This window comes from Meriones unguiculatus, chromosome 3 (genome assembly GCF_030254825.1).
Source record: "Meriones unguiculatus strain TT.TT164.6M chromosome 3, Bangor_MerUng_6.1, whole genome shotgun sequence".
NCBI lineage: Eukaryota > Metazoa > Chordata > Mammalia > Rodentia > Muridae > Meriones > Meriones unguiculatus.
This window is the reverse complement of record NC_083351.1, coordinates 180,446,173-180,470,069: the sequence shown is the minus strand read 5'-3', so window position 1 is coordinate 180,470,069 and position 23,897 is coordinate 180,446,173. Positions and strand designations below refer to the sequence as shown.

Sequence of the window (23,897 nt, the reverse complement as noted above, 5' to 3'; positions counted from 1 at the left end):
GGAGTTTATAATTTTTTGCACTGACAACCATCAACAAGCCTCCTGCTTCTGCTAACCTCACCCACTTCTGGACATATTTGAAGTTTTATACAAAAGAATTATTAAACAATACAAACACAATACCTGCCATCCACAATATTTACAATGAACTAACAGCATCCATGAAGAGACTTATAACTGTCGCTCATGACACACTTGTGGCACACAGCCTTTCACCTACAATGATGAAACTACCTGGAGGAATCGCAGACATATTCTGTGGACTTTCAACATCAACACTGGATTTATTCCAAGAAAATACACAATCGTGAGTTTGCACCAGATATCAGAACACATCTCTCCTGAGCTCAAGCCCTGTCTCCCTCCGTGAGCTCACAAACCGTGGGAAGAGAAGAGGGCTCCGGCAGTTGCCACGAGGCTTCCTAAAGACTTCTGTGGGTTCACTGAGCTAGTGCCAACACCTACCATGAAAGGCAAGCCAGCAGGCCTGCTTAGCCCTACCCCCGCCCCAGCGTGTGGAGGGAAGGATCACACCCAGCCTCCAGTAAACTCTCTTGATTTCTACTTTCCCAACAAAGAACAAAGTCTCTCACACAAATATACAACACCAGAAAGGTTGCCAGGCATGGCGGCTCACCTTTAATCCCAACACTCAGGAGGCAGAGACAGGGGGACCTCTGCGAATTTACTGCCAGCCTGTCTGTCTAGCGAGTTTCAGGACAGCCAGGGCTGCCTAGAGAGACCTTTTCTCAAATAAGATACAATATCAGAAAGAGAACCACGGGACTCTCTTGGGGAAGAAAAATATGGAAATGGATTTTTAGGGAGCATGAATATTCAAAAGCAAAAGAACCAATGAAGATATGCGTCACTGTCTGAAAAATCTCATCCAAGCCCCTTGGACCCCAACAACCTTAAGTGCAACTCTAGATTTGCTGTCGAGTCACCCTGCATGCCCCTGAGCCGTCTCCTCTTCTACCTCAGCTGACACTGGGTCAGGGCCTGAGCTTGAGGCTGCTGGTCATCACCTCTTCTTCACCATCCTTCCCCACCACACTGCAGCCGACCTGCCTTCCTGCCCCACTAACCTGACTGCAGTATTCTGGGGATCAATGCTCAAAGACTCAGTTCAGTGCTCACCCATGGGCTGAAGTAAAGGGAACAAACACTACTTTGCCAAGTGACTTCAGTTGCTCTGGCAACCCTGTCTCACAGTGCCGTCCATGTTTTAGTTGAGACACCAGATCAATCTTTGCTAAACGGCAACTTAAGATCCTGCTCTAAGCACAAACGATACTGAGTATTAACAGATTTGCCACATGCTAGAATAGGAAAAAGGGTACAACAGTACCCTAAAACGCGCGTGCTGTCTTCTGTCTGAGCAAGGCTGGGGGCACCCAGTGAAGGCTGTGGAAGAGCCACATCCGAACAAACTGCGGGCTTGTAAAGGTTATTCTTTGTTTACGAAAGCTACCAGCACTGCTAACCTTGCAAGCAAAGTGAAAAAACGCTTTGGCTCACTTAAAATAATTTGGGATACCTTCCTATACTTGCTTCAGCCACACAATTAAAAGTTCTTCCCCTCCATCTAAGTTCTCCCCTCCACCTCCCTCCTAGCTCTATCTATATTAAAAAGCAAAGATGAAAATATCCTGCAGGTTTGGGGCCAGAAGTTTTGGGGTTTTGGCATATATATATATATATTTATTTATTTATATTTATATATAACTTACATAGCATTCTGCCTGCATATCAAGCGAACGCACCAAATCTCCCTATAGATGGTTGTCAGCCACCATGTGCTTGCTGGGAATTGAACTCAGGACAGTGCTCTTAACCTCTGAGCCATCTCTCCAGCCCTCAGTATTTCTCTTTAAGTGAAAGGATCAAGAGTTCAGGGCCACCGTTGGCTACTGGAAGGCGGCTGCTTGGAGGAACACAACTCATGTGTTCACACTGGAACTGGTGCCCCAGCCCAGGAGTCCCCAGAAGCTACGCTCTCTGCCAGTGTCTGAGCCGCCTCGTGGGGCATGAGAACACGGCCATCCTTACGCTGTATAGAGAGCGCAGATCTGTCCTCACAGCTCTGTTTCTTCTCACCTGCTGCCACTAGAACAAAGCCGTTTTCACTCTTAAACCTTTATATAGTACCTCTTTCTCCTTTTAGGTTCTTATATTACCTTTTCCCTTGGTTATTCCTGTCCCCTCAGTCAGGAATTCAGATTCGGGACCTTGAGCTCAGTGCTGTTAGTGTCCCTCACCCTTCCACCACAGTTTTGGTATATTTAGTGGTTTTTGACCTTCCAACTGCTGTTTTTGGTCTTACTTTCTAAGATTTCCTCAACCATGTTTTCCAACTTTACCAATTTTATTTAACAGATCGTGTGCTTTTTTAACTCACTAATTTTTAGGTCTATGGGTGCTTTGCCTGCTTGTATGTCTGTGCACCACCTAAGTGCCTGTTGCCTGTGGAGGCTGGAAAAAGGACCCCTAGGATTGGATCCAGAAACAGCTGAGAGCCGCCATGTCAGTGCTGGGAATTGAACCCCAGTTCCTATGTCCTCTGGAAGAGTTGCCAGTGCTCTGAACCACTAAGCCATCTTGCCAGCCCTAAGAAATCACATTTTTAATTCTCAAAGTTACCTAACCATCCTTCTGTAAAGCTCCCATGCCTGTTCAGTAGCTATTTTATTTCCTCAGATAAGATCACTGTTGTAAATGTCTTCCAACCTTTTCTCCCACTTAATTCACACCCTCTCGTCACCATATGTTGTATTTATATGTTCTTGGTGTCAGTCTTCCCAACTGCAAAGAAGGAGTGTGCACCACATGCAAACGAGCAGTAATTTATAGCTTTTGATGAGTGTGCGATGAAAGCGCCCAGCTTACCTTCATGGAGTCAGAGTACAGAATGTATTCCCTGAGCACAGGCAGAAACTCGTCTGTTACGTCGTCTGTCAGCTCTTCCAAGGCTGTGGAGCAGTTCCCAATGCAGGCTGACACGCCCTCCAGGGGCTCTGCCAGCTCGCCTTCCAGCGCGCTCCAGGTGGAGTACACAGGCCCATACTCCCTCAGCTCCACCAGGTACTCTACAGGAAGAGAGGCCAACTGGGGTCAGAGCGCGCACTGCTTCGACTGATGCAGGACCCACAGCCAAGACCTACACCAGGAGGCACAGCCTCGGCCGTGCTCTCTCCCGGGCACACTCTCCTGTAAGGGCAAGACAGTCCTGACTTCCTTTTTTACTTAACTCTGGCGTTTAGAATGCCAGCGTAAGTCACTACTAACATACAGACACCCAGGATTCTTGTCAATAAAACTTTATGGGGAAAGGCGGTTGAGAGCCAGATCCAGGGAGCGTCTTCAAAAACTGTGAGCTCTCTATTCAGGCTGCGAGAACATTTTCCAAAGCCACGGGGGGAGACGCCATATAGGCTCAGAGGGCCTCAGATGCCCCGGAAATGGAGTTACAGATGGCTGCGAGCCACCACACAGGTGCCCGGAACTGAATGCAGGCTCTTCAAGAGCACTTTGACAGGCCACCATGGCCGCTGCTGTCAGGGAACGGCAGTGACTGAGGCCTGTGTGACGTGTTTCACGTCTCCGCATGACTACCGCCAGCACTCAGGTGTGTCCGGCCTACAGCTGTGTTTCTGAGATGAGGTTAATCAGGTGACTGTGACAGGAGAGGGATAGACAGGCAGTGGTGCTGACGAGGAAGGACAGCCTCAGGTGTGAAGGACAGGATGTGAAGAATGTGAAGTAAAGTGACGCAGGGCAGGGAGGAGCAGACGTAAGTTCAAAGCTCACTGGGTCATAACTTTGGCAAACACGGATGCCACACTCTTCTTCTGAGCCATCTCTCCGCTAAGTTTATTTCTGTACTCATCAGCCTTGAGGTTGGAGGATGTGGGAAAAGCAAGCGCCATGCTGAGTGCAAGACAAAGGACTGAGTGCAAAAGTCCATTCTAGTCACGACCAGCTCCCCCCTCTTTGTATTTGGTTTTTAAGTAGAAAAAGGCCGGGTTCTGTCACTGTAGCATTTCTGCAGGTTGCCTCAGCCTAGCATCTTAGACATGCCATTCCTGCCCTTCTGGGCACCATCAGTCTCAACAGAGAGCTCACCTATTTCTTCTTTGATGATCCGCTGGGCTATCCGATCGATGGTTCCCAGTTTGAGTGCAAAAGTGTCCAGGTAGTCGCCGATGGCTGCGAACTCCAGAGGCCGGCTCCTCAGCTTATAGCCTCCAGTGACGTGCTTGACTGACTCACCCACCCGGGTCAGCAGCGCTATCCCCTGCTTCTTGTAGGCATTCAAGTCCTGTGGACAACAACGGAACCACTCAGTCACACCGCAGGGCTGGGGAAACCAGCTCCCAAAGGCAGTGGCTCATTGGCAATGGAGGAAGTAAAGAGCAGGAGCTGGCAGGACCACATACACACTACAGCCCCACTGTGGGAACTCAGTCTTTGGGAAAGCCGAACAAACATCATCCACCCTAATAGGGAAAACCAAAGTCTATGTCCAAAGTCCAAATTGAGGAGCCATAAGAAAGTCTCACCCAAGCATGGACGAGACTTCCCAAAGCTGCAACATCCAGGGTCTACACACTAGCATCTCCCAAGACCATGAGGCCCGTATGCAACCAGGAGGAGTTATATATAGCTGTGAGGTAACCGGGGGAGTGGCCGAGATCAAGTGAAAGTCCAGTGAAGTCTCCAACACAGACACACACACACACAGACACACACACACACACACACACCCCTATCCTTCGACGGAAGGAACATCAGTAGTCACCAGACCCTACTCTTGACAGTCTCTTACAAAAAGTCAGAGCTGCTCTGACAAGATGGTGGCTGCTATGCTTGGAGGAGAGCACTCTACAACAGGGACCCCCCCACTCCCCTCACCCCAGAATCACAATCATGTGCTCATGTTCCCTGCCAACATGGCTGGGTCCTAGACCCTCTAGTCCAGTAATTCTCAACCTGTGGGTCACAACCCCTTGTAGGGGTCAAATGACCCTTTCACAGAGGTAGCACATCAGATATCCTGCATATCAGATATTTACATTACAATTCATAACGGTAGCAAAATTATAGTTATAAAGTAACAATGAAAGTAACGTTTTGGCAGTGGGTCATCAGAAGATGAGGAACTGTGTTTGAGGGCCACAGCATCAGGAAAGCTAAGACTGCTCTAGTCAGATCTACTCCCTATCTTTAAATACAATATTCTTTCTAACAAAATGTTTAAAGCCTCTGGCAAAAATACCCCCATGCTGGGCTACAAGGGTGGCTCAGAGGTTAAAAGCATTGGCTGCTCTTTCAAAGGTCCTGAGTTCAATTCCCAGCAACCACATGGTGGCTCACATCCATCTATAATGAAATCTGGTGCCCTCTTCTGGTGTGCAAGCAGAAGAGTATATACATTAAACAAACAACAAAACCCCATGCTGTCATTAGGACAAAATTAAATGCCCGAGATTCATTCCATTCACTCACTCAAATGCCTGCTACAGCCATCTGCTAAGGAGGGTGCGGAGAGGGTGCGGAGAAGAAACAACAGAAGCACTGCCAGAGAGCTCACTGAGCTACCAACACTGTAAACACATTTTAAATTCCGAAATTCCTGTGGGTCGAGGCAAAAGTAAGAAGTAGGTTGGACCTTTAAAAATTTAGAAGATAGCGCATGCAGCATGGTGGTGAAGGCCTTTGGTCCCAGCGCTTAGGAGGCAGAGGCAGTGGATCTCTGGGAGGCGAGGCCAGCCTGGTCTACACAGTAAGACCCTGTCCCTCAAACCAAACAAACAAAAAAGCTCTCAGAGCCGAGCTGGTGGTGCATGCCTATGGGGGAGGGGTGAGCAATGTGGGCCACAGAGTTAGGCCTATCCTTGTCACTGGTCTCCTTTCTATTGCTGTGAAGAGAAACCAGGACCAAGGCAGCTTTTTTTTTTTTTTTTTTTTTTTTTTAAATAAGAGGCCGACTCCTCATAGCCTCCAGTGATGTGCTTTTAGTTAAGGATTTAACTGGGGCTTGCTTGCACTCTCTGCTGTGTAGACCATTATCATCACAGCAGGAGCACAGTGACAAGCATGGTGCTGCAGAAGGAGCTGACAGCTACACCCTAATCCATGGGCACAGTGAGAGAAGGAGGGGGCGAAGGGGAGGGAGGAGAAGAGGGGCAAGGGAGATCACGATCCACTGGTAGGGGTCGAGGGACAAGCAGGCTGAGGGACACTGGGCCCGTGCCAATTCACACACTTCAGCAAGGCCACACCTCCCAATCCATTTCAAACAGTACCACTCTTTGATGACTAAGCATTCCAAAGGTGGGGGCCGTCTTCTAACTCCAACCACCACAGCCCTATCTCAAAACAGCAACACACCAAAAGCGTGTAGAGCCCAGCAGAGAAACAAGCTGGTCCCCACCACTAAACTGTATCTTTAGGCTGTCCTGTGCCCACCTTCAAATACGGGTCCATAGAGGGCGCTGGGCTCTGTTGCTCATATGCACAGCACCATGCAGAACGTTCACCCTCAGTTCACAAAGCAGGACACGGAGCAAGGCTGTCCCGGTAAAGAATGAGAACTGATGGATGAAGAGCTGCCCATGCCCTCTGGAGAAGAGCAATCCCCTCCATCCCCTCTCCACCTCACGTCCTTTCCATGTCAGACAGCTGGGAGAATATTCTAAAGCCTCCACTGCCCTTCTTGCCCTCCAGACAGGAAACATCTCCAAAGGCACCATGCCTCTTCAGTGCTGTCACAGCCTCCCTGTTGCTCGGTTCCTGGATTTCCTCCCACAGGTGATATATTTTGGAGACTAGACTCAACTGGCTCATTCAACTTCATACTCCCCGATTCTAAGACATGCACCCGGGGTCAGTCAAGTAACAAGCAGCTGGAATTATGGCTGACACCTACCCACCGATGCATCTGTTCTACCACAGATGACCACAGAGATCTGAACACAGTGCTCTGAGCTTCCTCACACTCTCCCAGCATCACTGGCAGCTCCTTGGGGAGATGTCTAATCTGGAGAGGACATGTCATCACCAAGGCCGTCTCTGCAAATGCTGCACGTAAGTGGTCCATCTAAGAACCGGGCATACCACATGCTGTAAAACACTGCCTTCCCAGCTTAGCACCTCAATCAAGCTGTGACCACCCAAGGGCCCTTGATCAAGATCAGGCCTGTTGCTACCCACAGAAGGAAGACCATCCCACCCCGACCCGAGACTCCAGCCACTCCTTGCTAGGCCTGCCTGACACCACACAGAACCATCCTTTGTTGTCGGGTACTCTTCTGTAGGACACAGAAGTTAACAGAAGAGAGTACTCATCTCTGCAGCTACAGGGAAGCCGTCACCTATGTGGGGTGAGGCTGTTTTGCTTTGTGGATGTTTTAGTCATACATACTCCTGTAAGTAACCCCTTCCCTGGGCGCTGTAAATAAGCCCCAATAAACTCAGTGGCTTGGCTCTGGAGTAGTCATTACGTCGGTCTGTCATTGGTGCCCTATCTTGAGGAATAATAAATGTCTGTTGATATCACCTCAGGGCAGTTCACACAACAGTGTGTTAAAGGAAAATAGAAGAGCTGGATGAGGAGACAGAGCTGTTGTCATGGGTACAGAGGTTCAGGTCTGTGAGACTGGACTGTTGCAGAAGTTCTGGAGAATGGCTGCTCAGCAGTGGGAGTGTACTTAACATCAGGGACCTGTGCACCTAGACATGGCTAAGACAAGAAGTTTCACGTCACAGATAGTTTATCTTTTTTTTAAAGAAAAGATGGGCTACTTGGTGAGTTCAGTTTAGCAAGTGATACTAAAACAGGACTTCATTTGTTTTGTTTTTGGCTTTGTTCTCTGTTTCAGATAGGGGCTCCGTAGGCTGGCCTCCAGTAGCTGAGGACAGCCTGGAATTAAAAGTGTGCATCTCCCCAAGCCCCGGGAGAGCCTGTTGTTTAAGGGCTGCTCTCCTGCATTCCCTCATGGGGAATGAGTTTTGATAGAGATACTGAAGGACCTTATCATACATCTTTAAAAAATCTCTGTCATACTGGTTAGCCCAGAGTTCTCGATTCATTTCTCTCTGAGACACTCACTACTCCCACTCATTCTTCATGCAGATTCCTAATGACCAGGAATCCAAGCCACAACCCTCTTCTGTTTCACTCAGTGGTGAGGACAACCTAGGGTTGGAGCTGGCTTGCCATTTGGGAAAAGAAGAACCTGGGAGAACCACACCTAAGCATCAGCATTCTGAGAACGGCTTCCATGTAAACAGGCTGAGCCTGTAGAGGGGCTGGTGCACAGGCTGTCATCAACTGCAGGTAAACAAAAACCTGAAGGACTTCGCCAAGACAGTCTGAGTGGAGAGCAGATCTCCTGGGAGCCTTTGATGTCAGAAGCCATCTGTCACATGTCTCTGTCTTCTTGGAATGTGAACAACTACAACGAATGGACCCAGACTTCAATGCCCTCGTCCTTAGAACAGATTATACACGGCTTGAATGCAGGAATCAGAAGCTAGACGGGTTGGCTAGGGAGAAGCTAGGCTCCCTCAGGGTCTGATAATGTGACCCTCTTCCGCACAGCTTTAAGGCTTTAAGGCTTTAAGGCCAGTTCCGCCTGCAGCAAGTGAACAAAGCCAGTGAACAACCAACTTGAGCTTGAACGGTCTCTGGTAGCACACTGGAAGCCAACTATTTTTCTGACAAATGACGAGAAAACACACCTAAGAGGAACAGATGTTGGCAAGCCAGGCCCTGTGACATAGATGGAGGGTTAGGCCATAAGCCACAGAACCTAAGTCCTAGTGATGTCGGCTGAACTAGTTCAATCTCTCTGAACCTCAGTCTCCTTGTCTGAAAAATGAAGCTACAGTTACTTACAGGGTTCTTGATGGGGGCTCTGCAGGCGTCCAGGCAGGGAAGCAAACAGTGAAGAGGTAAGAATGAAAACTCTGCTCAGATTGACTTCATCAACCTGGATCAGTCTCGGGGAGTCTGATGCCAGGCGGTTCATTGTCAGCATTTTGAAAACAGCACAATTTGGGGAAAAGTTTCCAGGAAACAATCATTCCCATTCCATTCTCATCCCATTAAGACGTGACTACACAGAAACGCCTTTACAAAGCACAAGTGGCCATGAGGGTGGGTTCCAGAGTTAAAAGGTCTAGAGTCTGGTATGGTCTCTGACCAAGATGGCATAGAGGCCATAAAGTACATGTGACATCTCCCCTAAGAAAGGGTTCTATTGGCTGGGAGCTAAAGATAACAGTGTGGGTGGGGAAAAGTCTGGGATAAACATTTTTAGGAGATTTGGGTGAGGTCTACCTCTACCAGAACCTTAACAATATCCACTTCTGGATGAAAACTAGGTAGTTCCTCCCTTGAGAAGAGGCCTCTGTGTGTTTAACATTCCTGGTTTCCTAGGGTTCTGTGGACCCAAGGACCTTTGTGCCTCCAACAGGTTCTTATGGAAAATACTCTTGTAATGCATTTGTGTGTGTGTGTGTGTGTGTGTGTGTGTGTGTGTGCACTCTGGTGTGTGGGTAGCATGTGAAGATCAGAGGACAACCCTGTGGAACTGGGTCTTTCCACCTTCACATAGGTCCTAGAGAGAACTCCGGTCCTAGAGAGAACTCCGGTCCTTGGGCTTTTGTGGCAAACTCTTGGCCCACTAAACCATCTTTCCAGCCCTGAAGAACTCTTGTCAAAGGCTCAGTCTTCTTTTTCTTTTGTGCCTATTGCTGGTAAGCCTCACTTACTAACACCACCAAGAAGTGCTTAATGGACACTTCTGCCTTTGGAAAATGAGATACTGACTTTCATTGCTACTGTGAAAGGGGCGGCCTGTTCTGCTGGATTTTAAAACCGTGCCAATACAATGGTCACCAAGAAAGTAGAGGGCCTTTATCATGCCCACCTCAGAGCCTCAGGGAAGTGGCTCTAGAAAGAGCAAAGCAGTGCCTGAGAAGGAGCCCAAGAGTGACGGTTACACACACACACACACACACACACACACACACAAGCCTGCCTGTACCTTGGCCGTGAGGAATACAGTGAAGTGCTCGTTAAAGGAGAGCACGGGGTGATCCGTAATCCTCTTTAGGAATTTATCCAGAGCTTTTCTTCTGGTCTCCACAAACTCTTCTGAAAATCGATCCACCACACCTTTCACCACAAACTTCTCAGGAAGTGGCTATAAAACAGGGGAAAAACAGAGCAATGAAGATAGTGTGAGAAAAACTCACCAGCCTAGCAAATCTTTCCTGCCCATCTGTCCAAGAACAGCGTTGGGGTGCTGTTCGGTTGGGTTTTGTCTGTCTGTCCTTTTTTTTTTTCCTTTTTGAGTCAGGATCTCATGTAGTTCCGGCTAGTCTCAAACTCACTTTGTACCTGAAGAGGACTGTGAACTTGGGGCTCCTGCCTCCACCCTCATACCGAGACTCCAGGCATATTTCACCAAGTCATTTTATGGTAGGCACATTACCAAGTGACCTACATTTTGGGTCCAGGGCTGATATTTCTTAACCTATTAGATCATGTTATCATCAGTGAAGATTCTTGGGACATGCAGCTCCAGCAAACCGCAGCTGCCCTGTCAGTTTCACGTTCGGAGGACAAGACACTGTGGCGTGGCCCTGAGACACTGGGCTATCAAGAGCTGCTCGGCAAATGTGGCTGTGCTGTCCTGACGTGTGCACAGGTGACACAAGAGAGTGAAGACAGCGTAGGAGAAAAGAAGGCCACGGCTGGCGAGACAGCTCCGTTGGTCACGGGCCTGCTGTGCAAGCCTGGGATCTGAGTTCAAGCCCCGGCGCCCATGTTTAAAACCAGAGCCAGCTGTAGAGTGTGCACTCGCTGGGCAGCCAGCCTGGCCTACTCATCGAGCTCCTGGCCTGTGAAAGACTCCATGACCCTGCCCCTAAGGAAAAGGAAAGGAAAGAGAAGAGAAGAGAAGACACCGGTAGAAAATGCTACAGAACAACAGCAGGGCTGAGCTCTATACGCATATGCCAAGAGATGTACTATACTATCTACACGTGTGTGCACTTACATACACAGACACACTGAGGAAGGGGGTGACAATATTAAGCACACAAAAATTGATTAAACTAGAGTAAGACTGTTCCCGGTACAAAGGGCGCAAGAGCACGGTGAATGAAGAACAGGAAGTGGGCACACTCACATCTGAAGATGGTCTTCATTTTCCTTTTAGGTTTGGAATCAAAATGTAACTTTATTTACTTCTCTCATTCAATCAAATTTCTTTAGCATAAATCTCTGAGCCGATAGAGCTGAACAATTTAAACTATCTTCTCACCCAGGGACTTTGAGCTTTGACTTATTTCCTTGTTGTCTTGCTCAAACGTGTGCTTAACGGTGTTTTTCTTATTCATTCCACAGGGAAAATTGACTGCTATGCACAATTTTAAAATCCCTGGTTCTGACAAAAAAAAAAGTTGGGATGGATGTAGACAAGAGGAATCCTTATCTGTCTTCTGCCATAGGCATGTAAACCAGCTATGTCACTATGGAAACCAGTGGGAGCTTCTTCAGTAAACTAAAAACTGGCTTCCCTTGAAAGCACGTGCCTATAATCCCGGCACTCCAGGAGTCAGATCTCTGGATTCCAGGCCAGCCAAGGTTGCAGGGTAAGGCTGTCTCAAAAACTAAACAAAACAAAAAACAAATGAAACTGTGGCAATGCAATATCCCAAAAATATGCCTTGTATTTTATGAGACTGAAACCTTTCGCTGGACACTGCGAGAATTAACAATGCACCTTGAGGTTCCTTGAGTCTTGACTGCTCGGTTACTGTGTACTCACTGTTTCGTCTGCCTTCAAGAAAACAAGTAACAATCATCCTTACTTGCCTTGGTGTTTCACGTAATCAACTTTTACAATCTAAACTAATACACAGCTGTAATCTTAAATATGTACCCCTCCGTGTCCCTGACCCAGAACAATGCATCTTTATCATTTGAAGAAAGCAGCAAATACAGAGATTGAAAGCAACTTTCTATATTACATGTCTAGTATCCACTTATAAGCGAGTATATACCATGTGTGTCTTTCTGCTTCTGGGATACCTCATTCAGGATGATCTCTTCTAGATCCCACCATTTGCCTTGTTTTTAATTACTGAGTAGTATTCCATTGGGTAAATGTACAATTTCTGTATCCATTCCTTATTGAGGGACATCTGGGTTGTTTCCAGGTGCTGGCTATTACGAATAAAGCTGCTACCAACATGGTTGAGCAAATGTCCTTGTTGTTGGATATATGCCTAGTAGTGGTATAGCTGGATCTTGAGGAAGCGCTATTTCTAATTGTCTGAGAAAACACCATATTGATTTCCAGAATGGTTGTACAAGTGGATATTAGAAATATAATAGAGGATAAACATACTAAAATCTGTATGCCTAAAGAAGTTAAGCAAGAAGGAGGACCCTGGGTAAGATAATCAATCCTCACTCAGAAAGACAAACAGACATTGGAAGAAGGAATAAACAGTAAACAGGACAGAAGCCTACCCCAGAGGGTCTCTGAAAGAGACTCATAGCCAAACTTTAGGTAGAGTGCAGGTAATCTTATGAAAGAAGGGGAGATAGAAAGACCTGCAGAGGACAGGAGCTCCATGAGGAGAGCAACAGAACAAAAAAATCTGGGCCCAGGGATCTTTTCTGAGACTGATACTCCAACCAAGGTACATTCATAGATATAACCTAGAACCCCTGCACAGATGTAGCCCATGCAAGTGGGTTCCCTAGTAAGGGGAACAGGGACTGTCTCTGACATGAACTCAGTGGCTGGCTCTTTGACCACTGACCCCCCTGAGCGGGGAGCAGCCTTGTCAGGCCACAGAGGAGAACAATGCAGCCAGTCCTGATGAGACCTGATAAGCTAAGGTCAGATGGAAGGGGAGGAGGAACTCCCCTAGCAGTGGACTTGGAGAAGGGCATGGGAGAAGATGAGAGAGTTAGGGAGAGTGGGATTGGAAGGGAATGAAGGAGGCAGTTACAGCTGGGATACAAAGTGAATAAACTGTAATTAATATAAAAAAAAAAATTAAAAAAAAAAAGAAAGCAACTTTCTAAGATCTACCATAAAAGCTGAACGCAACATTTATGGATATTGGTTACTAAACAATGTTTATAGTACTGTTTGCTGTCTAAGTTAGCTGGAATCAGTTTGAGGCTGTGATGTAATCCCTTGTAAACGAAGTTAAAGAGTTCTGTAAAGTAACCCATTCCTTCCTGTGTGACCCTTTCTGTGGTGTTCAGTTAAGTCCTTTGTTTAAGCATAGACATACAGTGCAGAGAACTGACAGACACAGGGTCATATTCACACGACAGCCTTTAGGCAGGCACAGATTCAGATCACACAACAGAGGACAGCAGACACAGGGAACAGAAAGCAGAGAGTTCAAATCTGGAATCACCCTTAGTTCACCAAGGGGAAATGCTTTCATTTTTCTCCCTTAATTGGATACCGACGAATTATTGGTGACTCGGAGATAATCACTAATGTGTTTAATTCATGCATAAAAATCTGTTTTTAAAAAAAAAGTCCTGAAAACAGATCTGCTAAATAACCCTGTTATACAACATGGTATCTGCCAGAAAGACTCTAAGCCGACGAACCACACAAACTATTCATAACAGCTAAGCTAGGGACACAGCAGAAGAATGGATGAAGAAAATGTGCTGGACACACAGTAAGTCTTCAGCCATAAAAAACTTGTGTCATTTACAAGCCACTACAGATAACTAACCATAGTAAGTGAATCAAGCAGGTGTTTCCCTTGTATATGGCATCTAGATTTTATACATAAATGGGTGTGTGTGTGTGTGTGTGTGAGAGAGAGAGAGAGAGAGAGAGAGAGAGAGAGAGAGAGAGAGACATGAGACTGTAAAGGAGAATAAACAGGCTAATGGGAGGCAGAGAGGTGGAGATGCTCAGCAGACAGAATGTGTCTGTATGAAAATGTCCTTATCTTATTACAGAGTACCATATACAATGATTACATACAATAAAAACAAACAACGTTTCAGTTATAAAATGCATTTAAAAATAAACAAATAAGGTTGGTGATGTAGCTCAGTGATGGAGCAATAATGTTGGCAATTTCTCCTACAACCTACAAATAGCCAATGAGCACATGAAAAGATGCCACTGTAATTATTAGGGAAATGAATCAAAGTCATAATGAGCTTAGGTATGGTGACACCCAGATGTAATCTCAGCATTCAGAGGAAGACTAGGGCAAGAACAACCTGAGACCATGCTGAGCTTCATTAGCCAGCTCAGGCTACGTAACAGGTCCGGAGCTCACGACAAGCAAACAACCCTAAGTATTTGTACAGATATAGGTTAGAATCTACATTTCTACTTGCAAATTATTACAATGATCCATAGGAAACACTACGGTTTAATTTTGAAACACTGACATTATACACAGCACTTGAGAGTTTGGAGTATATGTTACAAATGGTTTTAGCTTCTAAATGTGGTCTGTAATCTGAAATAAAAGCATATTTCCTGTACATTGCCACAGAGAAGCTATTTCTAAGTAGGAAATCTACACACAACTGTTTAGCCACAGAATGTCCAACTTCTTGTCAGAGTCTAAGCTCTTCCCCACATTCAACAAAGGTTCACTGCACCCCCACTTCATCACTCAAACCTGTCTCTTCCTTCCCTTACCAGTTTGATAGAAAACCTCACTGGAAGGCAAGAATCATTGCCAAAAAAAGAGGCATCAAGATTAAAAGCCGTGCCATCAAGAATAATTGTCAACCCTAGTTTAATTCAAAATGCTTGAAAGTTCAATCAATATTTTACTATTAACTTCTCTACTGAGTAAGCTAAAAGTACCTCAAAAGAGGAAGCAGAGGCTAGAGATGGCTCACTGGTCAATAACACTCACTGCTCTCGCAAAGGACAAGAACTGGATTCCCAGCACCCACAGCAAGCGTCTCATAACTGCCTGGAGCTCCAGCTCCAGGCACCCAGTGCCCTCTTCTGGTCCCCTTGGTTATCTGCACACACACGCAATGGTACATACAACATGTGCACACACACACACACACACACACACATATAAATAAAAATGAAGTAAATATTTCATTAAAAAAAATGGTTTGGGGCCTGGAGAGATGGCTCAGTGGTTAAGAGCACTGTTTGCTCTTCCAAAGGCCCTGGGGTTCAATTCCCAGCATCCACATGGCAGCTCACAACTGTCTGTAACACCCATTCCAAGGGCTCTGACACCTTCACACTAATGCACATAAAATAAAGTTAAATAAATTATATATATATATATGTACATATATATTTAAAAAAGAGGGTTTGGCTAGAAAATGCAATCATTTTATCATTTCAAATCGGGAAAACAGCCACTGCAATACAAATTCTTCTCGTTAGTTCCAATGAAAAGAAGGCTGCATAGCAAATAAATCTTTTGTCCTTCGGGAAAAGCAAACATTCATTGTGCAAGCGGAATTAAACACCATACCAAAGTTCCCAACAGATGAACGCACAACATCTCCCAGCCTGTGCCTGCTCATCTAACCGTCCACCTGTCTCCGTGCAGTGAGCCTAGTGGGCAGAGCAGTGGCGAGGGCAGTGAGCACACAGAGAGGCAAAGCAAAGAACGAGGGCTGCCTGGGGTGGGAGAGGAGTGCTCAAGTCAGAGACATACACTGCTGTACACGAATAGCCTCTCTCATGAACAATATCTGGAAAGAGACAAAACAATGTAGAAAAGTGGTCTCATTCAGGACTTTCTGGCATGTTCATTACATAATAAAAAGACTGAACTGTCTTTACAAATGGTGAACTCACCCCACACACTTCTAGCCCCCAGCACATACGGCTACTTCTTTCTAGTATTCCAGAAGAACAAAGCAATATAAAAAGAAAGAAATCACCAAGGGCACGGTCAGGTTCTGAAGCTGACCTCCTGTGTTAAAGGCCTGGTCCCAGGTGGCGGTGCTATTTGGACTGTGACAGAATTCTAGGAGGTGGCAGCTAGCAGGAGGAAGTAGGCCACTGGCTAGGCCTGTCTGTGGGTTATACTTGGCCCTTGGTCCTTTCCCACCTCTGCTCTGCTCCCTGGCTGCTATGAGGTGAACAGCCACATCTCCCCAGCGCTGGGATACTCTGGCCTCAGAGCAATGGGTCCAAACAACCAAGGCTAAACTACAAGGCAAAATGCACCCTTCCTCCTTTTAAATTATTTCTTCTAGGTATTTGTCAGTGATGAAAAGTCTAACCATGCGTGTGCTATCCTGATGTAGGATGAAGATCCATGTTGGAAAAGTACATGCTCAGTACATGTGAGGTGCTCTGTTAAACCCCCAGAACCACAGAAGGGGGTAGAGTGGGGCAGACAGGATACCGGAAGCAGACCGGGATTTGTGAGGACAAAGAAGAAAAGACTGAGCTGAAAGGAAAGTCAATCAATTTATAAATCATCTTGTGATTCTCCTCAGGCAAAAGAAAAGGGGGTAGGTCTTAGAGCCAGAAATTGTTTTTTTTTTTTTTTTTTCATCAGAACCAAGAAAGGAGGCCAAGGTTGAAGTCATAGGGACTGGAAATATACCTGGAAAAGCAGGTATATTTCAGCTCCTAAGGAGAAGCCAGTCAAGCTCAGGTGCTTTCCCAGAGGCACTGTTTGGCTGCTTACAATTTCCTGTGGCTTTAGTGAAGTCCAAGTGAAGTGGTAACTCCCAGCCCTTCGACCCACAGGGAACTGGAGAGGGAACACAGGGCTCTGTGCATGCTGGGAAACACTCAACCAGAGCTTAGCAAGGACTCCTAACCAAAGTAGCCAAACCAGAACGCACAGCCATTCTCAACATGTTAACCACAGCTGATCTGAAATGGGGAGAGACGCAGATTGACAGACGCCTGAGACCACTCTCCCCTTTCCCAGTCCATTCAAAGAGATTCTAAAGTTCCTTTCCACAAAATGAAAACAAATTTTTTTTAAGGGGCAAAGAGGGGCCTAGAGAGATGGCTCAAGGGTAAGACCATATTCTGCTCTTAAGGAGGGCTCAAGTTTGACTCCTAGTACTCATGTGTGGCAACTCACAACTCCTATCACTCCAGCTCCAGGACAACCACACTCTGGCCTCCAAAGGCACTGGCACTCACATGCACATTCCAGGAACAGACATTTCTCCAAGACGACATGCAAATATCCACCAAGGACAAAGGCTGCTCTCAGCTGTCAGGCAAATGCAAATAAAAAAAAAAAAATCACAGTATGATGCCACCTTACACCCACTAGGAAAGCTATAATTAAAGACAGATAATAATCGTTGGCAAAGATGTGGAGAAACCGGAACTCATCACAGTGTGAGGGAATGTCAAATACCTGGCAGTATCTCAAATGGTTATATACAGAATAACATATAATTTAGTAATTACACTCCTAGAACTGCATCCAAATACAATAACACGTAGCCACAGGAGGACTTAAACGCAAATGTCCTCAGCAGTGTTATGCCAAAGGAGAAAACAAATGACATTCCATTCAGGGTGGACAGACAGACTGTGGCATGCTCGCACAGACTCTCGCCGTACAGTAAGAAGGAAGTCCTAACCGGTGCTCCTCTGTGAGTGAACCCTGAAACGCGCAGAGTGTAAGGCAGAAGACAACACCTATAGAGCTAGGAGGCAGAGAGGCCACTAGGCTGGGGAGGGAGGATGGCAACACGTGAGGATTCTGATGTTTCCTTTGGGATAATAGAAGGTCCTGACATTGATCTGGTGGCTGCACCATAGAGCTGAGTACACTTCAGGTTTTGGAACTGTGAATTTCAAATGAGTACTGTCCCCATGTGGCCGAAGTTGATATCTGACAATGTGAAGGAACAGATTTACAAACTGGCTACAAAAGGCCGGACTCCCTCCCAGATAGGTGTGATCCCGAGGGGCTCACTCAGCATTTTATCACCGTTTGTTACTGGTAATAAAATCTTGAGACTCCTTATGTCCAAAGGCCTTGCCCCAATCTCCCTGAAGATCTCTACCATTTCATTAAGAAAGCCGCTGCTGTCCTCAAGCATCTTGAGAGAAACAGAAAGGATGTTCAATTCCGCGTGGTTCTGCTGGAGAGCAGAACTTGCCGGCTCGCTGGTTACTAAAGACTAAGCGAGTCCTCGCACCCAATTGGAAATGAGTCATCCACAGCCTCTGCTCTAGTGGCATAAGTTCTCTTGTGTGAACAAGCAATAAAATCACTTTGAATAACAATAAAAGGACTCAGTGGTTAAGAACACGGTTGCTCTTGAAGAGGACACGGGTTTGATTCCTGGGATCTGCTCAGTGAGTCACAACCATCTCTAACTCCAGTTCCTGGAGAGCCAATGTTCTCTTCTGAGCTCCTTGAACACGAAGTACACATATGATACACATGCATAAAAGCAGGCAAAACACACATAAAATAAAATAAATAAGTCTAATAAATTTAAAAATAGGGTCAGGCATGGTGGTACACACCTTTAATCCCAGCACTCAGAAGAGTTCAAGGCCAGCCTGGTCTACAAATCGCGTCCAGGACAGCCAGGGCTCTGTTAAATCCTGGCTCAAAAAAATTAAAAATAAAATAAAACCTTTCTTAAAGGAGACAGCAAAAATCTAAACAATAATTATGCTGGAGGGCTGGAAAGATGGCTCAGTGGTTAGGAGCATAGGCTGCTCTTCTAGAGGATCTGGGTTCAATTCCCAGCACCCACATGGCAGCTCACAACTGTCTGTAACTCCAGTTCCAGGGGATTTGGGATCCTCATATAAACATACATGCAGGCAAAACACCAACACACATGAAATAAAAACCATTAAAACAATAATAATAATAATAATAATAATAATAATAATATACATTTTCTTAGTTCTCAATTTTTGCTAAGATTTTAGTCTGATTTCTTTTTAAGATATTTTTTATACTTATGCATATGGGTGTTCTGCCTGCACGTATGTCTATGTTCCATATGTGTGTCTGGTGCCTGTGGATACCAGAAGAGGGTGTTGCATCCCCTGGAACTGGAGTTACTGCCACACCCACGCCAGTGTCGCCATAGTAGCATAAGCTACAGGGCGGGGGATATGATTTCCCCGGAAATAATGCCCCCTGGAAGGTCCCTGGCAAACTCATCCCACTTGGAAAAGAGACGTGTTCTGAGATTTCTACGCTTCTTCAGTTGTGGCTCTGGGGCTGGAATAATGAATTCTTTGATCTTTCCCTGTGACACCTGAAACAGCACAACTAACTTTATAAAGAAATTTATTAGTAGTAGATTGTTAAAGGCTTTAATAAAAATAAGTTTAAGGAAAGTAATGAATTAGATTTAGTATTAATAGGCATTAAAAATAGTAATAGGCTCCTTCTTAAGAAATAATAGAATGAGAGGTGCAGCTGGCGGGAGTTTCCCCCTCCCTTCAGTGCCTTGTTCCTAAGGAAGATCATAAATCTTGGGCAGGACATATGGGAGGAGGGTTAACAAAGGTGTACTTAGATTTTGATATAGAGAGGGACTTTGGCAGGCATCTGACTTAGCTCCTGACTTTCCTCTTCATTGGTTAGCAATAATGAAACTATATTTGAGGTTTCTTTTCCTTTGTTTGCTCTGATCAAAAAGTTTTTAAGCCAAGATTATTCGTGGGTACTGCTTTATGTTTGACTGCATTTTGAGTTAAAATGTAAACTTTGTATTCTTGGTAAAAGTCTGAATGTTCTGGGAAGTATGCCAATTTTAAGGTGCCTTTTGTGAAATCATTATAAAAATACTAGCTTGATTTCAGTAAAGTTGCAGCAGAGTCAAAACCATCAAGGTGTCTCTGTCTGTCAATTCTTCGCCGAAACCGTGTCTTCCTGTCTAAAGCCTTGTTCTCCCGAGGACGACGGGAGCCCGACTGGGCCGGTCCGTGGCAAGTTACAGACAGTTGTGAGCCACCACGCAGATGCTGAGAGCCTGGGTCCTGTGCAGGAGCAACACGTGCTCTTACCCGCGGGCTGATGCCCTACGCACCGAGGACCTACGCGCCTCAGCCGCTATTTGACACTACGTTCTCCAGGGCAAAGGTGCCGTCTCTATCCTAAAATCCCTCCCCTATCTGTGCTCCTACCAAGTCTAGCGAAGAACACACAACTGGTGCTTGAATACAGAGATACCCACCCTCTAAGAGTTCCCGTAAGGTGATTTCAGGGTGGAGGGGGAAGCCGAAAGGTCACTCCTCTATTTAAACTAGAAATACTTTCCTAAATTAAATCTCTCCACTCCGGCTAAGTATCAAGAACTTGTGAAGAAACACAGGTCTCTGCTGCTTCTGCAGCACTGTCCTGCACATCGCTGCCACCCAGGCAGTGTAGACAGGGCTGACGGAGGCCTGGGTCCTCAAGGATGCTGGACCATGGCACTAATTCCCAGCAGACATTACTCTCAAGCCTTTGAGGCTCAATTGCCAAACCACAGGGAAAACAAAACAGAACAACAACTCACTAGCTGCCACGAGGCTTGAACTACAGGGAAAGAGTGGAAGAAGGCACAGAGTCTCTGCAACACTCCTTCATGTGGCTTCCTTCTCTGAAACACCTTACTCCACTTCCACGGTCTAACCAAAACCGCCTTCAAGCAAACGTCCCCCAAGCATGAAACCCCTCATGAGCAAACCCCAACTATGAAGCTCATCAAGACCACGAAAAGCTGAGAAACTTTCACAAGCAAAAACAGCCCAAGGAGCATGATCATAAGATGGGGTCCTGGAATCGAAACACACATTAGGCAAAACTACTCAACTCCAAATAAAGCAATTGGAGTAAATAATGTTCATTAAACAATGTGGACAGTGACTGGTAAACTAAGTGAGACAAGCACCTCACATTTATGGAGCATGTCAGTCATGAATGCAACCAGCTGTTGAGTGCGGAAGAACCTGCGCTCCTATTTTCACAATAACCCTAAAGCTGTCCTGAAATAAAAAGCATATGTTCAAAAAAATTAACACTAGCTGCCAATGTGGCCAAATAGGATCCTAGTTTAAGGACTTCTTCTGTTTTAAGATGGCTGCTTCTTCTCCAGGCATCTTAAGTGACTGGAAGGCAAGAAATGCAAAGCTACAGGGTTGAAAAGAGCAGGCAGGACTTAATGGTGGCGAAGCAGAACCTGAGGACCCCATCACATCCAGCCCGGTCCTAACCACGTGGATCTCCTCAAAACCCTGAAGACACCCAGTACTTGGAGCACGCACAGCTTCATCCTGGCATGGTGGACAAGAAGGTTGGGAAGGCGTAGAAGCAATGTGAAACAACTGAGCAACGCTGGACAGCATTCATACAAGGTCTTGTTAACACAAGCTGCCCTGCTCCCTAGAGCCCCCAAAAGCCCCTAAAGACAAGGTGGGCCCAAACAGTAATTACCTTAACTTAAAGGCCTCGGAGAACTACCTAATACATGTGTTGACTATGCGGTCTTTAGAGTTCTAGTTCTCACTGTTAAAATAAGCCAGCGCGGAGCTGTAAAGCGGTCACATCACGCTGCATCAACACCAATGGGCATGCGGTCTTCCTGCTGCACTTAGATAAACTGCTGTGGTCCTGAAGGAGTGGTGTGCCCGGTGCCTGCCCCGTCAGCCACAGTCTGAAGCCTTAGCTTCACCCTGCTGGTAGGCAGCCAGACCTCAGGGAGAATGTCTGCCAAGGGGGAAACGCAGCTTCAGTGAGACTCACTTCCAGGCTTCAATCTCTCTGTTGTTGTTGTTTGTTTTTCCAGACAGTGTCTCATACTATAGCGGAGACTGGATGGAATTCATTATGTGGTCCAAGATAGCCTTGTAGGTGTGTGTTAGAACACCCAGCCACCAACCTTCAATCTTTTAAAGAGGTGGGGTGTCCTCCTTTTCAAGGAAAAATAAAGTAATAATGAAAGTGAAAAATCTGAGCTGGATACTGTAGCTGTATACAGGGCTGAGGTAGGAGGACTGCCACAGGTTTGAGTCTAACAGGGGCTAGACAGTGAGTTCTGGGCCAGCTTGGGAAATGAGGTGATATCTTGTATCAGAAAAAAAAGAAAAAAAAAAAAAAAAAGAAAGAAAGAAACTTGAGCCTGGTGGTATATTCCTGCAGTCCCAGATACAGGCTGATGGAGGCTGAAAGTTCAAGGCCCACTCAGCTACAAAGTGAGCTCAAGGCTCAGTGAAAACATGTCTGAGAACAAAGTAAAAGGTTAGGGTACAGCTCAGCATAGAGTGCATCATAGTACCACAGGAGAGACAGAGACTGGGAGAAACAGAGGCAGAGGCCAGGAAGGCGGCTCAGACAGACAAAGAGCTAGCTGAAGAAGCTCCTCAGGCCACACTCTGGAGCCATGGGAAACACTGGAAGCAGAGGTGTGTGTCTGCAATCCCAGCACTCTACAATCGAGATGGGAGGCAGAGGCTGGAGACTCATCCAGAAGCTCATGAGCCAAGAGCTGGGAGAACAGGAGCACCCACACATCAACACGACAGCAAGAGCCCACTCCTGAAAGCTGCACTCTGATTGCCAATGTATGTGCACGCGCACACACACTCAAGCATTAATTAGCTTTTTTTTTTTTTTTAAAGAAAGGAAGATGGGAAAAAAAGAAAAAAGTAAAGATCTATCTCCCTTTATTTAAGAAGCTAGTAGAGCAGAAACTGTCACACATACTCTTGGTGGGCGGGTTCAGTGTAAAATACAGAGTGGACCCATCATTGCAGAGGCAAAGAACTGAGCAGCACCCATAATTCAGGAAACGCGAGAACCAAGCCGCAGCGACTTACTACCTACGGGAATGAGATGAGTGGGCTGCGATTCTTCCAGCTTGTTCCTCAACCAGTCAAAATCCTGGTATCTTCGACGGACCGAATACTCGGGCAGGTCAAACTCCACCCTCGTGCTCTGCAAGTGAGAAAGAAGAGAGTGGGGACGCGCGTGAGTGAGTGGGAGTGCACTCGGGCTCAGGGAAGGAAAAGCACACTTAGAATAATTAAATAGGAAGGAAAAGCACTTAGGATAATTGAATAAGGCAAGAACACACTTCCCTGCACCCAGCCAAACGCAGGGTTCACACCAGGCCACAAAGAAGGCGCTACCCGCACAGCGGCTCCCGCCTTTCATCCTAGTGCTCAGTAGGCAGAGGCGGGCAGATCTCTGAGGCCAGCCTTCGGATACAGAGCAATTTCCAGGATAGCCGCTGCTACACAGAGAAACCCTGTCTCAAAAAAACCACTCAATCAATCAATAGGAACTAATATGGAAACATCAGCTCTTTGGTTTGGATTGGTGGTGGTGGTGATGGTGGTGGTGGGGTGTGTGTGTGTGTGTGTGTGTGTGTGTGTGTGTGTGTGTGCTTTCTCCTACCCTCAGGAAATGAAACTCAGCTATTCTTGAGAATTGTCTAGAACATTTAATTCATTTCCTCTGGCTTATTTCTGAGAGGTTTGTTGAGGTTTTTTTTTTCCACAGAATAATACAATTTCAGATACTGCTGCTGAACTGACAAAGATCCCTGAAAAGAAATGACGTCTGCATCTCCTGCTACATACTGCTGCTTAGCACGCAGCTTCTGCATGCTGCCAGGTGTGGTGGCGCACGCCTTCAAGGCCAGCACTCACGGCAGAGGCAAAGGAACTCAGTTCAAGGACAGCCTGGCCTACACCGTGAGTCCCAGGCCAGGAAGGCTACACAGTGAGACAAAACAAACAAACCAAAACAGTCAGACATTTGCTTCATCTGCCGTATTCTGCCAGGACACGGTATGTCCAACACACTGCGTTCTAGATCTAGATGAGGAATCATCCAGAAAAAAAAAATGCCAGTGTGCTACAGAAAATAATAACAATCTGTCC

General features: G+C 46.2%; 1 protein-coding gene across 2 annotated transcripts in view; it reads right to left on the bottom strand.

Moving 5' to 3' along the window:
• Snx30 (sorting nexin family member 30) overlaps nt 1-23,897 on the bottom strand; it is a 95,741-nt gene that overhangs the window by 15,382 nt on the left and 56,462 nt on the right. For both annotated transcript variants that reach the window (XM_060381151.1, XM_060381150.1), the window contains exons 3-6: nt 22,837-22,947; nt 10,056-10,214; nt 4,126-4,321; nt 2,890-3,089 (exon numbers count right to left, since the gene is read on the bottom strand). In XM_060381151.1, coding sequence (XP_060237134.1) covers nt 2,890-3,089; nt 4,126-4,321; nt 10,056-10,214; nt 22,837-22,947 — 666 coding nt within the window. The remainder of the gene's footprint in view (nt 1-2,889; nt 3,090-4,125; nt 4,322-10,055; nt 10,215-22,836; nt 22,948-23,897) is intronic.